We start from the raw sequence: 22,351 nt of genomic DNA, 5'->3' as shown, positions 1-22,351 counted from the left end.
GGAAGAAGGATGCTGGAAACCCTCAGTTCAAGTCCCAAATAAATCACTGGTTTCCAGTTGCCTCAGGCAAGTCACTTGCTCTTCCCATAATACTGTCTTCAAAACAGAAATGAGTATTTCTTTACCTGGCAGAGAAGCTGAGAGCATAAACCCATTAGAGACTGCCAAGGAGTTCAGATCCTATAGTGATAAGCAATTACTTAATACACAGCAATGCTTGGGAGCTTATGTTGGTTGTTTCACAATACAAACCAAACTGCTTGGTCCAATGAGCACATGAGAGATTTTCTCAACAACAACAACAACAGAAAAGCAAAGCAACAACAAAACCCCACCATGAACTGCAAGTTGGCTCTGGAGAGATGGATGGATGAATGAACTCTCATCTAACTGAACATTTCTGTCTGCTCTGAATATGTGCTTTCTTGGAGACAGAAAACAGATACCTTCTGCAAAAGTTGTGCAACTAATTTGGTTGTACAGAAAATGAAACCTCTACCAGATACTGAAGGAAACTCTCTCATGCTGAGAGCTACAGTTTTATAACAGAAGAAGAAACCATACAGAGTTATAAAACAACCCAGTGTACATCTTTATTGATGATTCACAAAATCAAACATCATTCAACAAACTCACTCCAGCAATTCCAGTATGACATTGTTCCTTGCTAGGTTTGGCTGATTTTTCCAAGGTAAACAATATTTGCCTTTAACTCGGAGTGGGGAGAATCATGCTTTACAGTAGCCATTTCCTGACTGTAGCAGTAGCAAGTGTATCACAGCCATGACAATATTTTAGGTCACACTTCCTTATTAATATTTCACAGAAAACCCCCTGCTACCTTCAGTGCTTGTTCAGTACTTCCATGGCATGTACTAGTCTCATGAGAATCATAACCCTTTAGTTAAGTGGGATTTATTAATACTCCTGAAGTGCACTGAAGACATAAGCTGCTATCAAATTAACTGCCAGTGTCCTTCCATAATCTCACCAGAACATACATTATTTTCAATAACCCAGTATTAAATTGACCAAGAGTTTCATTGATATAAAAACTACCTTGATTTTCCACTGAAACACACTCAGTCATATCCTAGTACGTTATATACACACAGTTACACCAGTGGTTTCTCCACTTGAGTCAACTGCTGAGCTACAGGAGACAGGAGTGAGAAAACCTGGGGAAAGGAATAACATCTTTGATATTGTCAACTCCCAAGATGTACTGCAGGTAGCGTTCAAACCCCATCCCGAAGCCTCCATGAGGAACTGATCCAAATTTTCGGAGGTCTAGATACCTGTAATTTAAACAGACAGTTACATTTGCAGCACAGTTATGCTGACATCATTAAAGTGAGCTTTTTGTCTAGGGTTTGGCTTTCTATCTTAATTACTTCCCTTTGACCCTAACCACTGTGATTTCTGTGTTGGTCAGGGGTATGAAGAAGCAGAATTGTATCAGCAGAAACCCCAAGTTTAAACCCAGTCAAACCAGCATAGCTGTGCATGTTTTTTTTAGGAGCAAGAACGTATTTGGCTAATGAAGAACAGCTTGAGCACCATACCTCTGCTCATATTGGAAACAGCTCTGTAGTTTTAGTACCTAAAATGCTCCTCGCAGAGACACAAACCCAGGTTCCTACGGAATCACAAAGCACTTCCCCTGCTGGAGGTGAAGCTCTCTGCTTGGGCTTGTCTAGCCTTTGCCAGGTTGGTGTGGAAATCTGTCCTGCAAATTCTTTCAATTTCTGTTTGCTTTTCAATTGCTTAAGTAATTTCATTTCCAGCAATTTATTTAGAAGCTTAAATAAGTCCTGCTGTCTGTCTACTCAACATTCCTTCATTCTTTTTTTCTTTTAAGGTAATTATGATGGCTTTTGGCTACTTTTTCCCCAATCACTCTTACAGACGGATTAATTTATTTCTATAGTAAGCCAGAAAAAAAACGCTTGAACGTATCTTCTCTAAAAATGAGATCTGGAACAAGACATTTTATTTTGCAGAACAGCACCTGTTGTGCACAGAAAACTCAGAAAACATTTGGAAGCAGATACTCTGAGTATATGGGTGTCAACAAGATTATGATGGTTCTTCTATAGTTACTCACTTCCCAGCTGGACTGTGGCTGATGTGATAGTGTATTTGCAGCTATAAATTGTCCCCAGCAGTTTTATTTTAATAGAAGTGAAAAACATCTCAGTGCTTCTATTGATTTCTGGGGCCACTTCTGAGGTTGCTGAGGGCACCAAGTTATTCTTCTTTATATAAATGCACCAGTAGGGGATTGAGTGACTCCAGATGTATTACTTGCTTCTAATCTTGGTGTATGAATATTTCATCATCCCAGTTAAAAAAAAATCAAGTGCACTTAAATATAAATGCATATGTTTTACTGCTTATGCAGTGGAGTAGAGGGGGGCAGAACAGTGTGAAAGAAATTAAGACTGGATTGATTGCAATAAATGGCTTCCCAAATTTTACATACTGTTAATGAACTGCAAGGAAATATTATATTTGTGTGTATATGTACTTATATATGTATAAATATGTAAAATATATGTTATGTATATTTGAATGCAGTTGCTTGGACATCAGATCTTTCTTGGCTTGAAGACTGTATTTTAACAGAATGAAGACAAAGTAATGCCCATGGTCACCCTTACTCACAAAATAAGAGTACTCTCCCACAAATTCTATAGCTGCAAGATTGCCCTGTCACTCAGTTTCACAGTATGCCTTTCATACCATGAGATATTATTTTTCCTTACAGCTCATTAGCAGTAGTTAAAATTTGAGAAACCATTTATTACACTCAATCCAATATTCAGGTTTTTTCTTCCTCAGTGTTTCTCCTCTCCCCTCCACTGCCCAAACAGCAAAAGGAGAAGCAGAGCTTACTTCTTCTTCATAGCACTGAGACACAAAGTGCAGCTTGAAACACAAAGTGCAAGTTGAACAGCAGGCCCAAGAGTGGGACATGTTTTCTCATGACTGGGACCCACGTGCTTTTCTCTCTGTGCTGCTGGGTGTTAGCTTGGCTCACTAAGGCTTGGTGTATGCACCCCACATCTTGTGACAAGGATTGTGCTCAGGATAAGAACACGCAGGCTGTGCAACTGCATGGTGGTCTGCATCTCTATCCCCTTTACACAGACTGCATTAAGAAGAACTTGAGTCTCTGCAAATACCCTGAACTGCTCCTGGGGAGCTCCACTGCACAGCTTTACAAGGCCTTGCAAGGAAGGTGATGGGCAGACCTGATGCTGAGGGTGGTGACTCACAAAACACTCATAAATGTGAGGGATATGGGTGCTGGGCGTGGCAGATCAGTCTGACCCAGCTCAGAACTGCCAAAGCAGCTGGTAACTACTTTAGCTGTAATCAGGAATACAAGTAACAGCACAAGCTTTTCTGATGATGTCTGTAAGTGCATCAGCCTTTGCAGAGGCAGTTGTGACTAAGCCCAGCATCTTCTCTCCCTTTTTGCTGGCAACAGAGTTTATAAAGTCATTGTAAGAAGATGAAATAAGTCAGCTACTTCCAGATGAACAATAATAATAAATTCTACCCTTGCTTATCCAGGACTTTGATCTGTAGATCTCAAAGCACTTTGAGAAGTCATTTTGGCAAAAGGAGCGAAACAAAACCCATCAAAGTTAATGGAAAAAGTCCATTGAATTAAATGTGCTGAGGATCAAGACTCTGAATCCTTTCTGATGACTGTGCATAGAAGAAGCAGAAGAATTGAGAAATTTTCCATTCTTCACAGATGAAAGAAAAAGTAACTGCCTGCAGATAAAGAGAAAAATCCCTTTAGGCTGGAAAATGCTCCCTGAGGTTTTCCTACATTCAATAGTCTAGAGACATTGGATATTTCTCACCTCAAAAGGAGTCGTGAAGTAGTCTAGCTGTTTTTGCCAGTAGCTCATACTTAAGAGCAGAGCTGAGCACTCTATTGGCAACTGGTGGACTGTGCAGCGTTATTACACAGGAGAAGGAAGTTTCTGTGACCCCAGCTAGCCCAGGTGCTCCTGCTCTAGACCTGAGCACTGGTAGATCTTCAGAGATTTGAATCTTACTAAAGTGTGTGCTATAACAACATCACCCAGCAATGAATTCCAGGAGCCCGTTATGTGCCATGTTAGAACATTTCCGTTCATCCTTTTAAAGATTTATATTCTTTTATCATCACTGTGAGCTCCCTGTGTTGCACAGCAAAGCACTATGAAGAGCAGTGCTCTCCTAGTGACCATTCATAAACTGAATGTGCTCTTTTCAGTCTCTTCAAAACATACATAATCTCAACCTTTTCTGCAATCCCCTTGCTATGCTGAAGGTTCTGTGGCCATTTTGAAAAAGGTAAGGCTGAAAGAGCAAAGATACTATAGTCTGTGAAACTGAATATTCTACTGGATGTGTGCGTAAGAAAAACCCCCCTGGCTTTCTGCCTGCCTCTGTCTGGCCCAGCACAGCACTCCAGTCTCTTCCCAAAGAGGAGTAATAGGACCAGGTGGCTGCCAAGGACAGTGATGAGCTACCTGTTTTCACTGGGCTCTAAAGAAGGTTAAAGGAGAGTGTAGTCACTGGCCATGGGCTCCAAGCAGCTCATCAGTGCTACTTTTCCCTAAGCCCAACTCCTCCTTTTACCCTGCCACGCAAGGACCCAACAGAACACTCTGACATTCAAGTTTCAAAGATTAGCAGAAGAGCTAATCTTTGAAAGAGCCCAACAGAACTCAATCTTCTTCATCCAGAGCAGGAGCAGGGCCAAAACACAGTAACATCCACTTGAAGACAGCAGACAACACCTGCTCTGCTACTGCGTACTTTCACCAGCGTTACACCAGAAGATCAAAAGGGTACCTGGACTGTAAAGGGCTCAGTATGAGACAATTGTCTCCACGGAAGCATGTGAAGATAATCAGAGCAAGGAAGCAGTGCCTTACATGTAGGAAGACTGTCTGAAACACTGCTCACTCTGATGGTTGTGGGAACCTTACAAAGCACCTGCTTTGTTACTTTTAAAATGGCACTTGGAGGCTGCAAACAGGATCAAGTTCCCTGTTTACAAGGTAATACTCCCTGGTCACAGAGAAATTAATATAATTTATTATTAATATTCTTAATTACTAATATATATAATTACTCCCAGAGTACCCTCATCACTCAACTTTCCCACCTCATTTCCACAGACCTCTCAGTTTAGCCAAGATCATAATCTACAGCTCTGAGCTTTTTTCCATCTACAATTCAAAGGAAAAAGTGTGAAAATAAGATAAAATAACTACAAAATCAAGCCAAATACTACTTCAACTCAAATTTTATATGGAAAGAAACTTGCCTAACAGGAAAGATGTAGTGTACCGAAGAAGACTCATAGTTTGACCATGTCACTTTATCTATCTTTTGAAAAACTTACTAAAAGGTAGGAATGGCAAGAAGCAGAGCAGTATTTCAGATCATCAGCTGCCTCTGCCTTACAATTCAGCCAGGAACAAGGCAATCCTGAAACTGTCCTAGAAACAGTCAGACCCACAATATCCTCCTGCTTAGTGGAAGGAATAAAACAGGTAGAATCAGAGATATGGCAATAGCTAAGGAACTTGAAAGGAGATCACATTCAAAAGTCAGCAAATATATTTAAAAAGGAATGACTCAACTGTTCTTCCAGGACTTTGTGAGCCAGCTTTGGAGACTCAATTCAATCACTAAATTGGAGGAGATTAATTTTAGTCTTTCCTACCACCTCCACTGAAAAGATGGATGCTGGCAAGGCACCTACCTGTATATTCTGGCAGATTTTGGACTGCAGTCCAGAAGCATCCAGAATTACTACTATCCTGCACCTTCCTAGGACACCAGACCCTGCTAAGGCAGGGGGTAACAGCAGTTTTAATCTCCTCCAGGAAGTTTCATTGTCTGATGGAGTGGAGGGAATAAAGGAGGAAAGAGTCTCCAAAACAAGATTACAGCAGGAAGAGTTTCCAGAATGTGATTGTTACATATCACATGAAAATGCAAATGAGTCACAGGCAATGTCCTCATCTTGTTTTGAGGGAAGCATGAGGCAGGGCTGCACTATCTTAGTAGTGTTGAAAGGCTCTACCATTGAACAACAGACCTCCTTGGGCTGTATCTCAGCATCAAACCACACAGCTTATCACCCTGTTCAGGATAATCCCTCCCTCTGATAAAGGGATATGGTGTATTCTGGACCACAAATACAACAACAAAGGAAGAAATTAAATTCACCCTGTTTGCACATGGATGATGTAAAGACCTGCCACTGGGCTGTTCCTCAGTGATTTCATATTGTGAGAAGATGAGAGTTAAGAAACTATACTTTGCTTTTTTTCAAGGCAGCCTTCCTAATGATCAATCCAAATACTGCAGAATATTTAAAAATACTCTTCTAAATTTAAAATTCTCTACACTACCCCTCTCTCAGTAGCTGTGATGAAGTACATACCAAGAAACACTAAGAACCTTCTGTCGTTTTAATGGGTTAAACTGTTAATTCAAAGGTTGATCCGTCTCCTTAGGAGGACAGTTTTAATTGCTTTAACTGCTTTGTTAGGGGAGATTTTTCGACCCAATTGCTCTGTCAATTACAAAGGAAGTTATTCATAGACCTCTTAAAGGTCACAAATTGCTGTGGTTCTGTAACCTGTTTATCTCGTGCATGGTGGTCAGAATTGACCCAGCTTCCAACACAGCCTAATGATTTAATATCAAAAATCATTATGGGTTATAAATTAATCCATGCAGTCCTGAGAGGGATAACCTGTGCCGTGAGTGGACAAATTGGAATAACCTGTGCTGTGGGTGGACAAATTGGAGGCATAAACTAAGCAGCATTAGATTAACCTTTGTTTAAATGAATTGGCTATTTCATTTAGACTGGCAGGGCAACAGGGCCAAAAAATTGCTCCCTCAGAACCAAACTAAAACAAACCAAACCAAACAAACAAAAAAACTCAAACAAAATCCCAGTTACTTAAATAAGTATCAAAAGAAGAAAAAGAGCTTGCAGAGCAAGGTGGCATCTTACCATTGATAGGCATCTGTGAGTCCTAATCTGTGAAACAAAAAGAAAATCCCTTGTAAGTAAAGGAACAGAGTTATTCTGCACAAGCAGCACTTGCCTGGAAGACCATGCTACTAAAAAAGGGAAAACCTGGTGAACTATTGTATGAAGCATGCATAAAAAGACAAGAATCCTGTTTTATCTCTCTAAGGTTATGCTGGTTCTGCAGGAAATAGAATTTAAAGGTATAAAGTATTTGGGCTTAACAAAACCAAATCCTGAGGACTCAAAATTGAGAAAAACATGTGAAAGGAGGTGTGATTTACCAAAGACACACCCCATTTGTACCTTGAAATGCTTTCTATGACTTTCCTGACAAACAAGAAAGTCTGGCTTCAAACTCCACATGGACCATTCTCCTCCTCTTAGGACTGTGGAGTCAGATACCGGCAGAAAGTTTTGACTGAAAAAATGCAGCAGGCAACATTGTACTTTACATGAGTTGAAGCATGCCTGCTTCAGAGAGCTGACGGGGAGAGTAGCAGGAAACACAGGGAATATCATCATCCTACACTAACAACTGAGAACTAATGTTCTGGTGATTTTAATTGCCTGGTGCCTTTTGGATTCATTATGCTGAAGTAGATTTTGCTCTTCTCCACTGAATAGATATATCTGTGTGAGCATGTGGCTAATTTAAGCAACAAATTAATTCGCAAGTGCAAATGGTGCTACTCTGGGATTAGCCTTCCCCCAGTATTGCTTTGCACAAGTGTATGACTGGCCCAAACTGAAGTGTTTAAGTTCTGAATGGGACTTTGCACAACCTGATCTCATGGAAGGTGTCACTGCTCATGGCAGCAGGGCTGGAAGTAGATGGTCTGTAAGGTACCTTCCAACCCAAACCATCCTGATTCTACAAAATTTTTGAACCATCAGATAGGATCCAGAGAACAACTGTCTATGGAGAATTACCCAATACATAATGTCAATTATTAACTAAAAAGCAGCTTTGATATTCTGACATTGAAGTTACCTAAAATTACCACATTAACAAGATGCAGACTAAGGCAGCAGGGAAAGAGGAGCCCCTGCAACACAGTACAGGTCTTGAGCAGTTCCAGTGAAGCTTCCCATGAAACTATTAGCAAAGAGCCATATTCTCTGAAATCAGGCCAGTCACTGAGGCCAGCTGCATCACAACTGGCAAAGCTTCTGACCAAAAATGCAATTTCTCAGTTACACAACGTGATGACAGATATCTAAGTTCTGTATATGTGACAACTTCCACCTTCATAATCCACTTTCAGCCACAAAAACTGAAGAAAAGGATGAAGTGTCCCAGAGCAGACCCTGCTCCAGACAGTTGCAGCAGAACTGAGGCACTCTACGGTCCTGGCCTCTTAGCACAAAGAAAACTTTTCTTCTCTGATGAGCTAAAACAGAGGTGCTTTGCACACCTATGACAGAAGCACAAGAACTTCTTCACCAGTTTGCAGTCACCTACTCATATAAATAGATATCACAAAGACAAAAATAGGCTTCTTTTAAATACTATTGTCTGGCCTTCCACTCCTCTGTCTTGCCAACCACAGCTGCTAAAACACTCTCCTATTCAGGCTAGTCTCCCGGCATCTGTGGATTTTCCATACCTCTGTAAGCGTGATTCGAGGAAGGGCAGGCGCTCCTCTCTCAAGCTGCCTCCACACAGCTCCCCTACTCCTGGTACAAGGAGATCAACAGCTGCAACCTTCAAAGACAGAAAACTAATTGAAGTCATGCCACATAGCCACATAGTGATTAGCAGAAGAAGTTAACACTGATGGGTTTTTGTAAAACCCTACTGTAATTCTTTCAGAGTCCAGGACGCCTAGGTAAGGATTTGCACATACTTGAAAAGTCTTTTGTTGACAGGAGAAGGCTGGGAGGAAATTTTGCAAGGATTAACATCAGAAATTTACAGAAAACCTAAATGACAGCACTGATGTCTCAGACTGAGGACATCTACTGCAAGTGGTTTGAACTCACTCAACCACTTGGTTGAATCTCACTAAGTTACTCTGGTGACAACCTGTGTGGGGTTATGAAGAACCCAACAGCAGCTCAGAAAAAGGCAAGGACATGTGGGCAAGCTTTCTGAAGCCCTGATTCCCTGCTCTGATGCTGTTGCTTGTGTTCAGCCCTATCTATCCCCATTCCTATAACCAGTTCTAATGGACATGGTAGCAATGGCACTCATGTGCTGGATCCAAGTGTTAGAATCCAAGGGTTACCACTTAGGCTGTTAGGTTTGGGCTGTCTGTGTTCTCTGGTTTGTCTTCTAGCGTTATTTTTCTTATCCCACAGCTGAAATGTTGCTAGAATTAAAGCCACTGAAGACACATTGGTGGTGTTGCTGCTCTTTTTAGCAGAAGCAATGCTTCAGGTTGTCTCAATTCAGTTGAGAAATCACAATTTCAAGGCATGAGACTTGATAAAGAGCTCATTTCTTCTGCCCATATGCTATTTGAGCATTACATGGATGCTACATTTGGATGACAAGAGAATCACAGACTACTTGGAGCCATCCAATTCTAGGCCTTTCACTTAATAGTACAGAAGTTTACCAGGAAAAGAAATAAACAATGGCAAACTTGTGTCAAGGCAATTAAGTAAAAAGTTAACACTGCCCCAACCCTTGAATCTTCCTCTTCCTGTTCTTGCTTTGGGTATTTTCTTCTACAACAGGAAAAAAATGGACAGGATCACCTGATGGTCACATTTTATCTTGAACTTCTTGGGAGCAGGCCCAGCAGATGATGTCTATCAGTAGGCCAAGACATGTTCCTAGACAGGGAAGTGGTGGAGGTGTGACCCATGGACTCACTGTGTGTTGAGGTCCATCTTCATTGTCCCGCATGTAGAAAGGTTTGAGGTCGTATGGGTAGTTCACCACAAACACAGGAACCTCTCCACAGTGCTTCACCAGGTACTTCTCATGTTCTGTTTGGAGGTCACAGCCCCACTGTAAGGACAGCAAAAGGGGCATGGGAATCTGCTTTGGTGCCTCTCGCCCATGGCAAGAGACCCAGCAAAATCCCTGCACACAGAGAGATGTGCTGCTTTGAACAGCATGAAACCAAGCAAAGCAACTTCTCATACAGGTCACTGGGAAGTAGACAGTTTCTCAAGTTTTCAGGCAGAGCAAAGCATGTAAAATAATATGATTTAACTTAACAAACAGGGCCAGATCCTCCCTGTCCCTTGATCGTATCAAGCCCAAGCATCTGGTATCAAATCAGAAAACCCAAAACAAGCAAAAAAAATCCCAGCCCCAAAAACCCCAAACCACATGCTCATATCTAAAGGAAAACAGGCACCTCTCCAAAGCCAGCTTACTCGACCCAGCCAACCAGCCTTACTCCAGTATTACCTTTGGTGTATAGAAAGCAGCTTTCCTAGGCTGATTACTCTCTTCCCTGCTGTGCCCTGTTACATGCTACATTAATCCCCACTTAAGAAAACCTAGCACCCTATTAAGCAATTCTTTGTTATCAGAAACCATGGACATTTGCAATGCTCTTCACTTTTCCTTTTTTCCAGGGATGTTATAAATCCTGTGGCTTTTGGCTTGAGACCCCCAGTCTGTTCATAGGACATCCAATGAATATTGGGGGAATGGAAGGGCAAGGGGGGAACAGACCTCTCCCAGACTCTCTTCATATTAAAATATCCCAAGTTTGCTGTCTCAGATCCAGGTAGCACAGAGAAAAGATCTGAGGTTCTACACCCACTTGTGCAGAGAGATGAGACAGTTACCCAACTGGCTATGAGGGTGGCTTCAGCCAGAGGGTTATTTTCCTTGAAGTATCATAATGAGATAATGATTAAACAATATAGACATAAGATGAGCACCACCATAAATGCTGTTCCATACTGGAGTGGGTGTGCATTTGAAATTGGGCAAAATATGATTTTTAGCAAACCACAACCTCATAGCTTTAGAAAGACTAGCATGTTACTCTTTTTCCCAGTCAACATCTATGCTTTGGAAAGACAAGGGATTCCCTTTACCTACATCTACATTACATGGCATTTTCACATGGTATTGGTTTATTAATCCTTGTCAAACTTTTGGTGCTATCCTCTTATCTTTCCTTTTCTTGAGAACTATTACAGCAACTCTTCTTAGATGATTGCTACTGAATCTGTAACACTCTCAGCACTACTCACATACAGGAAAGAGAAGTGCCTTTGCTAAAGCCTTGGTCCTTCAACTGCAATCTCATCACTTCCTTCCCTGCAAGTGTTACATGTTCTCCTGCTACACATCTCACTCCTTGTACTGCTCCCATTTCAACCCCAAAGGGCAAAAGTTACACTGGATTTACAACCCAGCAAACAAAACACCCCAGGAGGCAGAAAATCTGTGCAAAGTAACAACTCTTGTGGTATCAAAGAAAGAGAGACAAAGAGAGAAACGAGATTCTACAGAGATTCAGGTTCTGCATAGGGACAAACCAGCTGGCAGTGACCTACCTCTGGCTTGAAAGTGAAAGTTTGAGGAGCTTGCTTCAAAATTTCCACTGCTTCACTGTAGGAAATTCTGCAAGAGGAAGAAAAAAGTCTTTAAGATAACTATGAAAGGAACAACAAAGTTTTCTGGCTAAGTGCCATGCTGGAAAATTAAGGAGGCATTTCCCCACCACCATGCCAACTTGCGTGTAATGTCAGACTTCCCAGCAATGCTTCTTTGGACAGAAACCAAAAAGCATTTAATATGCAAGAATCCTATGTTTTCCTGTGCTTCAGCTACATGCAGGGCAGGAAGTGCTAAGCTCTCAACACTTCTGCATTATTGCAATATTGCATTTTAGTCAGAAGTGAACTCTGCAGGGAATTGCTTCATAGAAATGGGTGGATTTTTTTAAAGAAAACAATATGTCCCCATCAGCATAGCTACACCGACACAGCTCTAGTCCAGGGTGTGTTAGGCAAAAATAACAGCCCAGGGTGCAAAAGGGCTTGTAGCTCAAATGTTTCCACTTTACTTTAAAAACCATGAGATTTACGTGCAGCAATGTTTCTCTACTTCTCTGGCAGATTTGAGAGCAGATTCTCCACCAATTTCCACCAGCACAAAAGAACAGCATCATGGCAAAGCAAACAGAAAAAGTGCAGTGAATAATGCTCCAGGTTTGGTAGCTGGAAATCAAGACTCAATAGAAGATAATATGGCAGCCAAGTTTTCCACATACCAAGCCAAATGTTGTGGATAGAGAGAAGAAAAGAATAACATGATCACAATAATTTCATCCTTGTATCACTGGCTAATCCACTTAACCAAATTCCCTAAGGAGCACAAGCTCTTTACACCCCATTACAAGGTTTCACTAAAGCAGGGAAGGCTTCTGGAGGAAATACCTCAAGAAGGAATATATTGCTCCACATGTTTGGGTTATGTGAGGCCACAGACCAAATGAGGTGTATCACTGGCACAGGTTCAACACATGTAACCCATGTGCGTAAGCCAGGAATGGCCCAGATCTGCCAGCAGCTGGTGGAGAGAGAGACAGAGAGGGAGAAAGAGATGATCTGTCCTCTCTCTCCTTTTCCTTGGAGCACGGGAGAAGATGAGCACAATTTTGTCCTTTCAGGAGTATCAGTTAGGTCCAAAGAGATGCTAACTTCACTGAGGACTCCCATGGTGCTCCTGCAGGCAGAGGCACAGGGGGGATCCATCATGATCCTGTTGCCTAGGTATGGCTGTAGCTGCTTAACAAGATAACCAGTGCTGGGATGAGCATGCCTGCAATGTTCAGTGAGATAAATTGAGAGCTCCACCATTTGAAGAGACAAGCAGGAGTAGGGAGGATGTGGCACTCTCAGGGGTCAGTGAGGGAAACCCAAAGCCTTCAGCTCTTTAGCACAAAGAACTGGGATTAGGAGCTACACAATCAACTGGGAATAGAAAACCAATTGGGATTGTTAACTGTCATAAAATACTTTCATATAAAGAGAGCCACTGAAGTGAAAGTGTGAATGAAAGCAGAGCATCAAAGCCAAAACCAAGCAGGACTGTGAGCAACCAATGTGCAGGTACATGCTGGAAGGAGAGGATCTTGTCCAGGGGAGCAAAAGCCAAAGGCCAGCAGATTCAGGTGTCAGTCTCATGCAGAACTGAAAGGGCATACATGAAAAACAGTAAAAGGGAACTGCAGCTCATGCTCTTTTGGAGACATTATGCTAACCCAGAAGATATTGAGTTGTGAAAGAAAAAGAACATATGCAAAATGTTCTCTTTCCCCAAAAGCCCTCTGCAAGATCATTTTGAAATAGTACTTACATCATAAATTTGTGCTTCAGCATTTGTTCCAACCTGCCCTTGGTCAAAACAAGAAAAACATAAACATGTAAAGCTACCCTTTATGGTTCAGGGGAAAACTCAGGAAAGTGACCTCCCTCTATTTTGTAATTTGTAGGATTGCATTCTAATATAGCTATGGGTCAAAATCCACTCCTGGCCATTCAGTGCTAAAAGGGTACCCAGTTATTGAAGCTGATGATTCAGAGGCTACCAGATGAAGTGACAACTACAGTTTTACCACACCTGCTACCAGCTACACAAAATTGTGTCCTCTCTCTATTGGCTTGAACAATCACTTAAGCTTAAGGTGATATTTAGCTTTTCAGTTTCTTAACAGAGGACAACACAGTAAAAAAAAAAAAAAACAAATTAAGTGTTCCTATAGCCAAGAACCCGCAAAACACATGACAGGATTGCAGTTCTTTCCTGTCACATGCATTACCTTCTGTGCAGGAGCTATGTATTTATGAAAAAGCTCAACATCACGAGGACATTTGGAGAGCACAGTGCTTGTCACTGTCTTGAAAAGATCTTCCATAACCTAATAGAGAAAAAAGGAATGCATGAAAAATGAACATTGCTTAGGTGTCCCAGACTTTAAATGAAACATGGTACATATCAGCCAAAGAGTACAGAAGGAGTTTCTGTCCTTCTGCATGGCAAGACTGCATAAGAGGGAACCACCTCACCAATACTCCTAATTAGCAGGCTTGCTTAGTAGCTGAAGAGGACTAGAACCTTAATTTTTGCTATGGGTTTAGGGTTTCAGTGTTGGCTGATGGAGTCAGTATCTTCAGTCAGGTATCTCCAGTGGAAAAAATCACAGCTAAAATATTCAAGCAGCAACCCTGGCTAGCCACAGACGTGTTACAACCATTTGTGGGTCTGGTTTCAGATTAATTCTTAGTGAGGCATCTGTCCTGTAATGAACAATTCTGGATTTATGCCTTGTTGTTAGAAAAGGCAAAACTGAAGGAAAGAGAATAAACATGCAATGTGTAGAGCAAGCCCATCAAACAGATCTCAGCTAGAGAGACTCTGTGCAGTAACGGCAAAGTGAAGATGTACAAGATGAGTAGAGAGCTAAAGCAAAGGACACATCAATGCAGGGATGTTTGAGAAACTAAAAAGATGTGGTTCCATTTCCCTAAACGAATGTGGATTAACTAAATGACATTATCATCCAATTTGGATATACTTAGCCAGTAAAACGGGCTTCACTCATTAAGAAATTAAAATGCCATTAAAAGCCCCCACATGGGATGCTGCTGCATTTTCATCAACCTGTTTTAAGAGTCACTTTCTCTTTTGGCTAAGCAAAGCAGACCATCCAAGACACTTGCTGTTGCACAGACTAAGAGTTCCCATGGCTCCCTGTAGTCTTACACCAGCACAAAGCAGGTAGTTGACACTTGTGGTATCAACTGATCATCCTACCTCTTATTCAAAATCACCCTCCCAGTCTCATTTTCTTTGTCAAAACAGAGCAATGGGCTGCATGTCATCTCAGCCTGGGATGGGACAAGGTTTTTCCTAACAAAGTGCATCTCAAAGTTCTGGCACATTCCTGGTTGGTTGTGGATTTTTGATTTTTTTTTTGTCAGTTTTTTTTTTTTTGGGGGGGGGGGGTGGTGTTTTATTTTGTTGTTTGGGGTTTTTTTGTGAGTGTAACAACTGCTTCATTAATTGCAGAGTTGAGAGAACTGAAGTTTCCACTAATAATATCTGGGTGAGCAGCAGCCCCTAGACACCACAAAGCCTGTGACTGTGGAAAGATGAACCTGTGGAAAGATCAGTCAGCAGACCTCAAGAACAAGCAGTAGGTCTATGCCTTACAAGGAACCAGATCTTATAGGGTAAGAGGAACACAAGGCACAGAAACAAAGCAACTGGGCTACTGACATAGCCAAGATGAGATTTCAGGCATGTTGATCAAACTTATGCTTAGATGAACATTCTTCACACTTGCCCCAAGCTGCTGAAACATTGCTCTGTGCTGGTGAACAAACTCTGCATCCCACCAGCCTAGTGGAGCTGGTAAAGCAGTCCATTTGGACTCCTCTGAGCCAAACTCAGACTCAAGACTCCTGCATCAACCTGGGCTCTCCTTTTAAAAAGGGGAAGATGCAAATAAGGGAACAGCATTATCATATGCAGATGAACAGTTTTACGCCTCCTGGTACTCAAACACAGAGGAAATGAAAAGCCAGCATTCCTGCTGCTGAGTGGCAAATAACCAAACAGTCAGCTTTGAACTTTCTTCAAAGTAGCTAGAAAAAGGCTTATGCAAATGAAATTAGAAAACTTCTTAGCAATTCATCTGGTTTCACCAGGCAGAGACGAAGGGATTTTACATTAAGCTTCCTCTTTCTAGAAAATGAAAGTATCATCTGGTTTTGGAAAGGCATGTTGTTTAATTAGCACTTTTTTCCCTCACTGTGCGATAAAGTAACAATTAGGTTCCCACAGCATTCAACATAAGCAGCTTCCTCTTGTGGAAAAAAGATGTGGGTGGTATGGGAAAAACAATCTGAGAAATATTTCCAGGTTTGAGACTGAGGTTTTATCCTGGCAAAAAAGACAGACACGTGGGTCATACACGGTCCTCCTCACTGTTCTTATTTATGCCAAACAAGTACTAGGCACAAACAGTAGATGGAAAAAAAAAAAGGAGGGAAAAAAACTCTCAACTTGAGAATATATGTCTTTAAGCAGATAGCATAATGAAGGACTGCAAAGTCAGCTATAGGAAAAATGAGTGGAGAAGTGAAATCACTGGCTTGCTGGTTTAAGGGAACACATGAGTGTGAGATATAGGTGAAGTGATTGGTTTGAACATATTCTGAAAGATACATGTTTGACAGGAGACTTACACAGGGGAAAAAAGGCACTGGAAGCACAGCAAGTAGCTCATCTCAGAGGTGGGACCCTGGATGTTCCAAAAGCCCAATAATGTGGTTGCTTCATAATGGTGGTGTGGAAACTGTGCTGGTAGGGGGGCAAGCAAGGAGAACAGAAGTTAAAGCTTTCTCCCTTCCCTCAACCCTTTCAGCATTTCTCTTTTGATTTTCACGTTTGAAACTTCAGCAGTTTCAACACTGGCCTTCCCCAATGTGGCAACCTTCTATTGTTTAATGGTTAACAGTTCAGTTTTGATTAGGAGCAGCTCCCAAGGGTATTGCTTCGTTTTCCCCTGGATCTTTTGATACTGCAACTTATCCTCTTCCCAAATAAAATTATGACCAGAGTTGAAACAGAGCAAATCATCAATAAAACAGCAGTACAAGTCAGCAGCAGCAATTGAAGGTGCTGTGCTCTCCAAGAAAGGTTCAAATCATCCTTTTTATTACATAAGAAAGATTACATAAGAAAAATCACATGACCTGCCAGCAGGATTTTTATGCATATATTTACCTGGGCCATGCATATGGATGCAGTGTAGATCACAGGCTCCTTACATATGAAACACTCACCAGTGGACCACTGTTGCTGCCTCCATGCTTGCTCACACCCACTCTACGGGTGCACATACACACAGAGGGGAAGATTCACATCTGATCTTGGTCATAAAATCTCCTCTCAGCAATACAACCAACAGCTCAGGCCCCATTTTGGAGATGCTGTTGCTTTGCAAGGAAAGAGACTTGTCTGCCAGACCACTGCTCCACTGGCCAATGAAGCTGAATGCTGATAAAAGTTAGGGAAGAGAACCCTTCTCATGTGATTACCAGTGTTTGCTCCCTCAAGACTGCAGTCAGACCTGCCCAAGTGCCTCAGACTTGGTACTGAAGACAGAATGCTGAGTGAAAACTAGTCTGGAAATCAAACCACATACATGTTTTAGATACAAGCTCTCTAAAGCTGCCACCCAGAACGGGTATTTCATTTCATGCCTGAACTGCCCTCTGTAAAATGGAGGTAATAATGCTCCATGTCACTCAGCTGTAATGACAGCAAATTAATTTTGATGAAGTACGTAACCAGTGGAAGACAATACTCCTGCCCTCAGGACACAGCTCAAATACTGAGTGTTAAATTGTATACCCCATCCTAAAGAGAAATATTCTCCATCCCTTAAAGAGACAGTAGTGCTAGGATATAATCTTGTTAAGGAAGACTTAACACTATGCATAAACCCCTGACAATGCCCTCAGGAAAACTTCCTTCTTGCATTTCCTAACTTTACAGCCTAAATAATGCCTTTTTTACCATGGCTTTGTATGTGCTTTTGATGAAATTCAATAATGACTGTATCATATGGCCTCTTTGAGACTCCATTAGTGTCATGAGTGAAGTGGGATCCCTTAAATATACTGCACTGCTGATACAGTGGAATGAAAAATAGAAGATAATGGCCTACAAATACACCTACATGACACAGCAGTGAAGAGGGAGGGAGGGAGTGATAACAGGCATCTCAGAGGACAAAAAAATTGGATCACCAATTCAGTTACTGGGGGGCTGATGGCTCTAGGGGGTCCAGACACTTCCACAACTGTACCTCTTCTCCTGTCTGTCTGACCTTTTTCTAAATCCTTCTCTTTCTCACCCATTTTGGAGGAGAAAAGAGGTCCCTCCTTAGATACCCTTACATGTACCCTGCACACTAAAGCAGAAATACTATCACCCAGCCATGCAGCATGAAGTACTGCACTGAGCACATGGGACTTTCCACAGAAAGTATTGTGAAACCTGCACTGTGAGAGTAGAAGCTTCTTTGTAGCACTAAAACACATTTTGGCACAGAACAGAAATTTAGATTGCATGATTAAGACACATGAGACTTCACAAGAACTGTGCTACTAATTTAGGAATAACTGAGCTCTACTCTGTGCAATTACAGAGGGCAAAAAAGGCTGCTGCTCTAAGACTTCAGGCCCTTTGTTCCCAAATACATGTAACTTGGTTATTAAGTCTCCTTTTTTCCCTTTTATTTCATAATGAAAATTATGTTTCTTTTGGAGCTTTGGCTGAAAGATCTCAAGCCTCACCAGTGAATGGTAAACATACACATCCTTGTAGCAAGGCTCTTTAATGGTGTGTAAGCAAATACTTCAAGATGTCCTTGAAGAAGCTGAGCATTCCCAGCACAGTAACTTGCTCAAGTGAGAGATACTTAGTCCAAATGTCTAATAGCAATTTTAAAAATAAAATTTTAACAATCCAGCTCCTTATGTGAGGACAAAGTTCAGATAATAACCCTGATCAAGAGCCCTGAAGGCTTTCAACTGGGCGTTTTTCACTGAATAAAGAACTTGCAGATGATAACAAACAGACAAAATACCCGATGGGCAGATACATAAGAGAACACTGAATTTAGGTCAGTTACACCAGGAGAGACACTTAGGTTTTAGAGCAACTAGCAGGGTTTTCTGTTGATTGAGGTTTTTTGTTTGTTTTGTTGTAAGAGAGATTGCTCAATGGTTTAAAAATAAACAAAGTGGGAACTCCACTTCCCCAAGTAAGAACACCACAAAATTAAGCCTGTTGCAATACATACTCACTATGAGAAATGCAAAATAATGGCTGCTAGGAGACTTTCTGTTATAGGGAAAGGTGCTTGTCAAAGACTTTGAGACAGAGGGCAGATTTAAAGAGAGCACAAGCTGAAACTTCGCAAGATACTTAGCAACAACAAAGGCAAAAATTGAGAGGGAAAGTTCCTCCTTTCTCTACAAATAAAAGCCTTACAAATTCCAGAACAGTTCTCAAATCTAATTCTCTGAATTGTGTGAACTGGCTATTTATACTTCAAAACCAGGAAATTAAGGTTTTCCGCACAAGGTATATTGATTCTGTGTTGAAGGGCTCAAACACCACTCAACAGAAGACTCTGTTTACTATACTAGATAAAAGTAGTGAAGATTTCAATTGACTCCTGATTACATAGAGAAACAAGGGGGCTCAGGAATTAAGGTGTGTACATATACACAGGCTGTATATGCTCTAAGAATACCCAAAGCTGTGGAGAAAAGGAGAGACTAAAGAGGAGGATGCTATTCATGATGGAGCACAGACTCCCAATGGATCAGTCCACACAGGCCAGTGTCATGGAGACATCCCAGATTCAGAAGCAGCACACAGAGCACACCAACTGTGCTCTCAGGCCATGCTGCTTCAGCACTGTTTATGACCCATGCTGAAGAAACCACCACCTGGATGTTATTTTGTAAATCTGCAGCCAGTGCCTCAGGTGTTTTTCTTTATAAGGTTATTTTTTCAATCACTTTCCACAGAGCTTATCTGATAAATGAGAGAGTGTGTGTATGTTTACATACAAGTCCTACTGGGTATAAGCTGGCTTATGCTGAGACTAGTAAGGTGTATAGGCATCTATCATGTGGTTAAACTGCATCTGAGAGGTCAATCCTTAAAAATCAAAAACCAGCTGACGAAGGATTTCCTCCAGTCTTCTGCTAAAGCCACAGTGAACAGTGTATGCCAGAACAGTGTATGTTATTTCTTCTTCAGATTTCAATGCAGATTTCAAGGAGGCCTTTACAGAGCACACTGCATAAACACTGCTCACTCAGTGGAAAGGTGCTGAACATTTTGAAAGGGAGAGTGCCACTCATCAGCACTAGTCAAGCACATTTACATTCCCTGGCAATACAGCAACTGTGGAGCTTCCCATTCAGATGAGGGCTGTGTGCACCTGTATCTTCCCTTCCAAATCCTCTCTATGGCCTCATCTCTGCTGAGCAAACCCTCCTCCTTGGGAAATACCTGTGCAACCTCTACTTGATTCACACAGGGTGAGAGGAGCGGTGACCCCAGCTGAGGGCAGGGAGCACAGGAGGAAGAAACACTGGTACCAGTCCTGCATAGACATTTGGAGTGCCCACCTGCATGATGTCCTGAAGGCTTTCAGTGAAGGACAGCTCAGCCTCCACCATGTAGAACTCCGCCAGATGCCGGCGACTCTGCGAGTTTTCCGCTCGGAACGTCGGGCCAAAGGTGAACACGTGAGTAAAAGCCCTGCAAAGCAGCAGAGAACAGGCAGGTCAGGTCCAGCACACAACTGGGTCTGTTACACCCTGTTACACCTAAAGCCCTCACTTTTCTCCCAGCATCTAGAAACAATCATGTTTCCATTTCATCTTTGACCAGTTAAAGGCACTGCTGAATAAGCTGCTGCTATGTTCCTTCATCCAGGCGTGGAGAGAGGTTATTCACACCTTGTGACTCAGAGATGTTGCACACACACACTATTCAGCTTTCTCTGAACACAAGTCATGCTCAGGACACTTTTTGTAACTGTGTGGGAATAAAACCCAACATTCTGCAGAACTGGATAACTAGAGAAGTATGTAGATACTATACCAATCATGCTATCCTCATCCATGTGCCTTTACACTTCTTTGCCTGCAATGCCTGACCTTCAAAGGTGCTGTGAAACCCCAGTGCTCACCAGAGCAGAGTGGGCCATGCAGCTGGAGTTGCTGGGCTGGTGGCCACCCCTCAGTGCCCACCAGCCCAGCAACTCCAGTGAGGCCCAGCAGGACGGGAGGTGTATGGCGTGCAGTCCCCCTCTAGTGGTACGACAGAAGTTCATTGCTCAGAGAGCCATGGAGATAAATAACTGGGCTCTTTCACACAGCTAAAAATGGCTCAGCTGAGAGGGGTCCCTACTGCAGAGAACACATGGGGAGAGCATTTAATGCTGAAGCAGCCAATGCATTTCCTATTATGAAGCCATTTCTCTAACCACCTTCTGGGGAGTCTATTTAAATACATCCTCTCTTGTTCTGCAGTCATGTCATGCTGTGTTTCCACTTCCTTCATGAGAAACCTTCCTATCAAACACCAACACACCTTTTTGATTTTATGTGGGAAGCTGCACTTCAAGCAATACCTTTTACACTGTGATCTACAAGCACATAAGCTCCTGGACACCCTCAAGCCAGTGAGAGCTTCCCAAATACATGCTGTGACATCTATGTTTCCTCTCATGCTTCATAGGAAGAAAAACCATGATTAGGGAAGAGAGCAAGCTGCTTCAGAAAAACCATGAACTGGGCAGCTTCTAACTTTGGTACATCTTTAACTTGGTGTTATTTTTAGCTGCAGACAGCATGTAGGAGAAAAAGAACCCGATCAGTAGAGATTAAGCACAGTTTGACACTCATGAAAGGATGCATGCTAATTGCTGGGGCTGGCATTTGACTTGCATCTTGCTCTGCAAGCTTTCAACTTAAAAAGGACGTTCACTGAAGTTTCTGAACAGGCTAATTTTGTTAAACTGAAGTTTAAATAAACAACACTACAAAAAGCAGCATTTTTCCTTTGCCCCTTATGGAGACATCTGTGCTACAAATAAAGGAACACACACATTCTGTTTCACTCATCTGTTCCCTCATGTCACATGTTGGTTAAAGGTTATGATCCAAAGAAACAGCACTTTCTTTTTCCTTGAGTTGCTAATAGCAAACACACCAAAAGTTTCAGGGCAAAACTCTGAATATATAGCCTGCCTGTAGGTTTCTTTTTCCCATGGCTCTGTTTTCCTTCCTCCAAAAAACACACTTTCTGTCTGCACTTTGCTCTTGTATCTGTACTCTCTCATATATGACCACAGCATCCACAAACAACTAACTAGATTTTGCAGCAAACATCTTCCTTCAAGCATCATTTTCAGCATGCCACTATTCCCTCTGCTGCCTTTCTCACTTGCTGAGATGTTACTGTAAACTTCTGTTATTCCACCATTCTCCTTCAAACTCCCCTTTGCTGTAGCATCTACAAAACCTCAGCAATGTTTCGATAAGTGATGTACCAAGACTATTACTCACTGCACAGGTCATTCACTATTATTTCATCAGTTCCTTGTAATCCCCCATCTGTAGCCACCTGTTGTCTTGAGTTATGCAGAAATTCATGTTCTTCCTCACATGGCCTTCTTGGTTTGTTTTTTTTCCCATGCTCCTAACAGCACCTGGCACAACAAGGTCTCGGATCCAAAGTTTAAGAGCCTCAAC

General features: G+C 41.9%; 1 protein-coding gene across 3 annotated transcripts in view; it reads right to left on the bottom strand.

Moving 5' to 3' along the window:
* Positions 1-568: 568 nt before the first annotated feature.
* Positions 569-22,351, bottom strand: part of NARS2 (asparaginyl-tRNA synthetase 2, mitochondrial) — a 48,884-nt gene continuing 27,101 nt past the window's right edge. For 2 of the 3 annotated variants that reach the window (XM_054654865.2, XM_054654866.2), the window contains 8 exons: positions 20,219-20,351; positions 13,816-13,914; positions 13,353-13,390; positions 11,546-11,612; positions 9,894-10,031; positions 8,680-8,777; positions 7,052-7,078; positions 569-1,298 (listed from right to left, as the gene is read on the bottom strand). In XM_054654865.2, coding sequence (XP_054510840.2) covers positions 1,154-1,298; positions 7,052-7,078; positions 8,680-8,777; positions 9,894-10,031; positions 11,546-11,612; positions 13,353-13,390; positions 13,816-13,914; positions 20,219-20,351 — 745 coding nt within the window. In that variant the 3' untranslated portion in view covers positions 569-1,153. The remainder of the gene's footprint in view (positions 1,299-7,051; positions 7,079-8,679; positions 8,778-9,893; positions 10,032-11,545; positions 11,613-13,352; positions 13,391-13,815; positions 13,915-20,218; positions 20,352-22,351) is intronic. The other variant, XM_077174084.1, reaches the window with a different exon arrangement.

Source organism: Agelaius phoeniceus, chromosome 2 (assembly GCF_051311805.1).
Source record: "Agelaius phoeniceus isolate bAgePho1 chromosome 2, bAgePho1.hap1, whole genome shotgun sequence".
Classification (NCBI taxonomy): domain Eukaryota; kingdom Metazoa; phylum Chordata; class Aves; order Passeriformes; family Icteridae; genus Agelaius; species Agelaius phoeniceus.
This window is presented reverse-complemented; position numbering and strand designations above follow the sequence as displayed.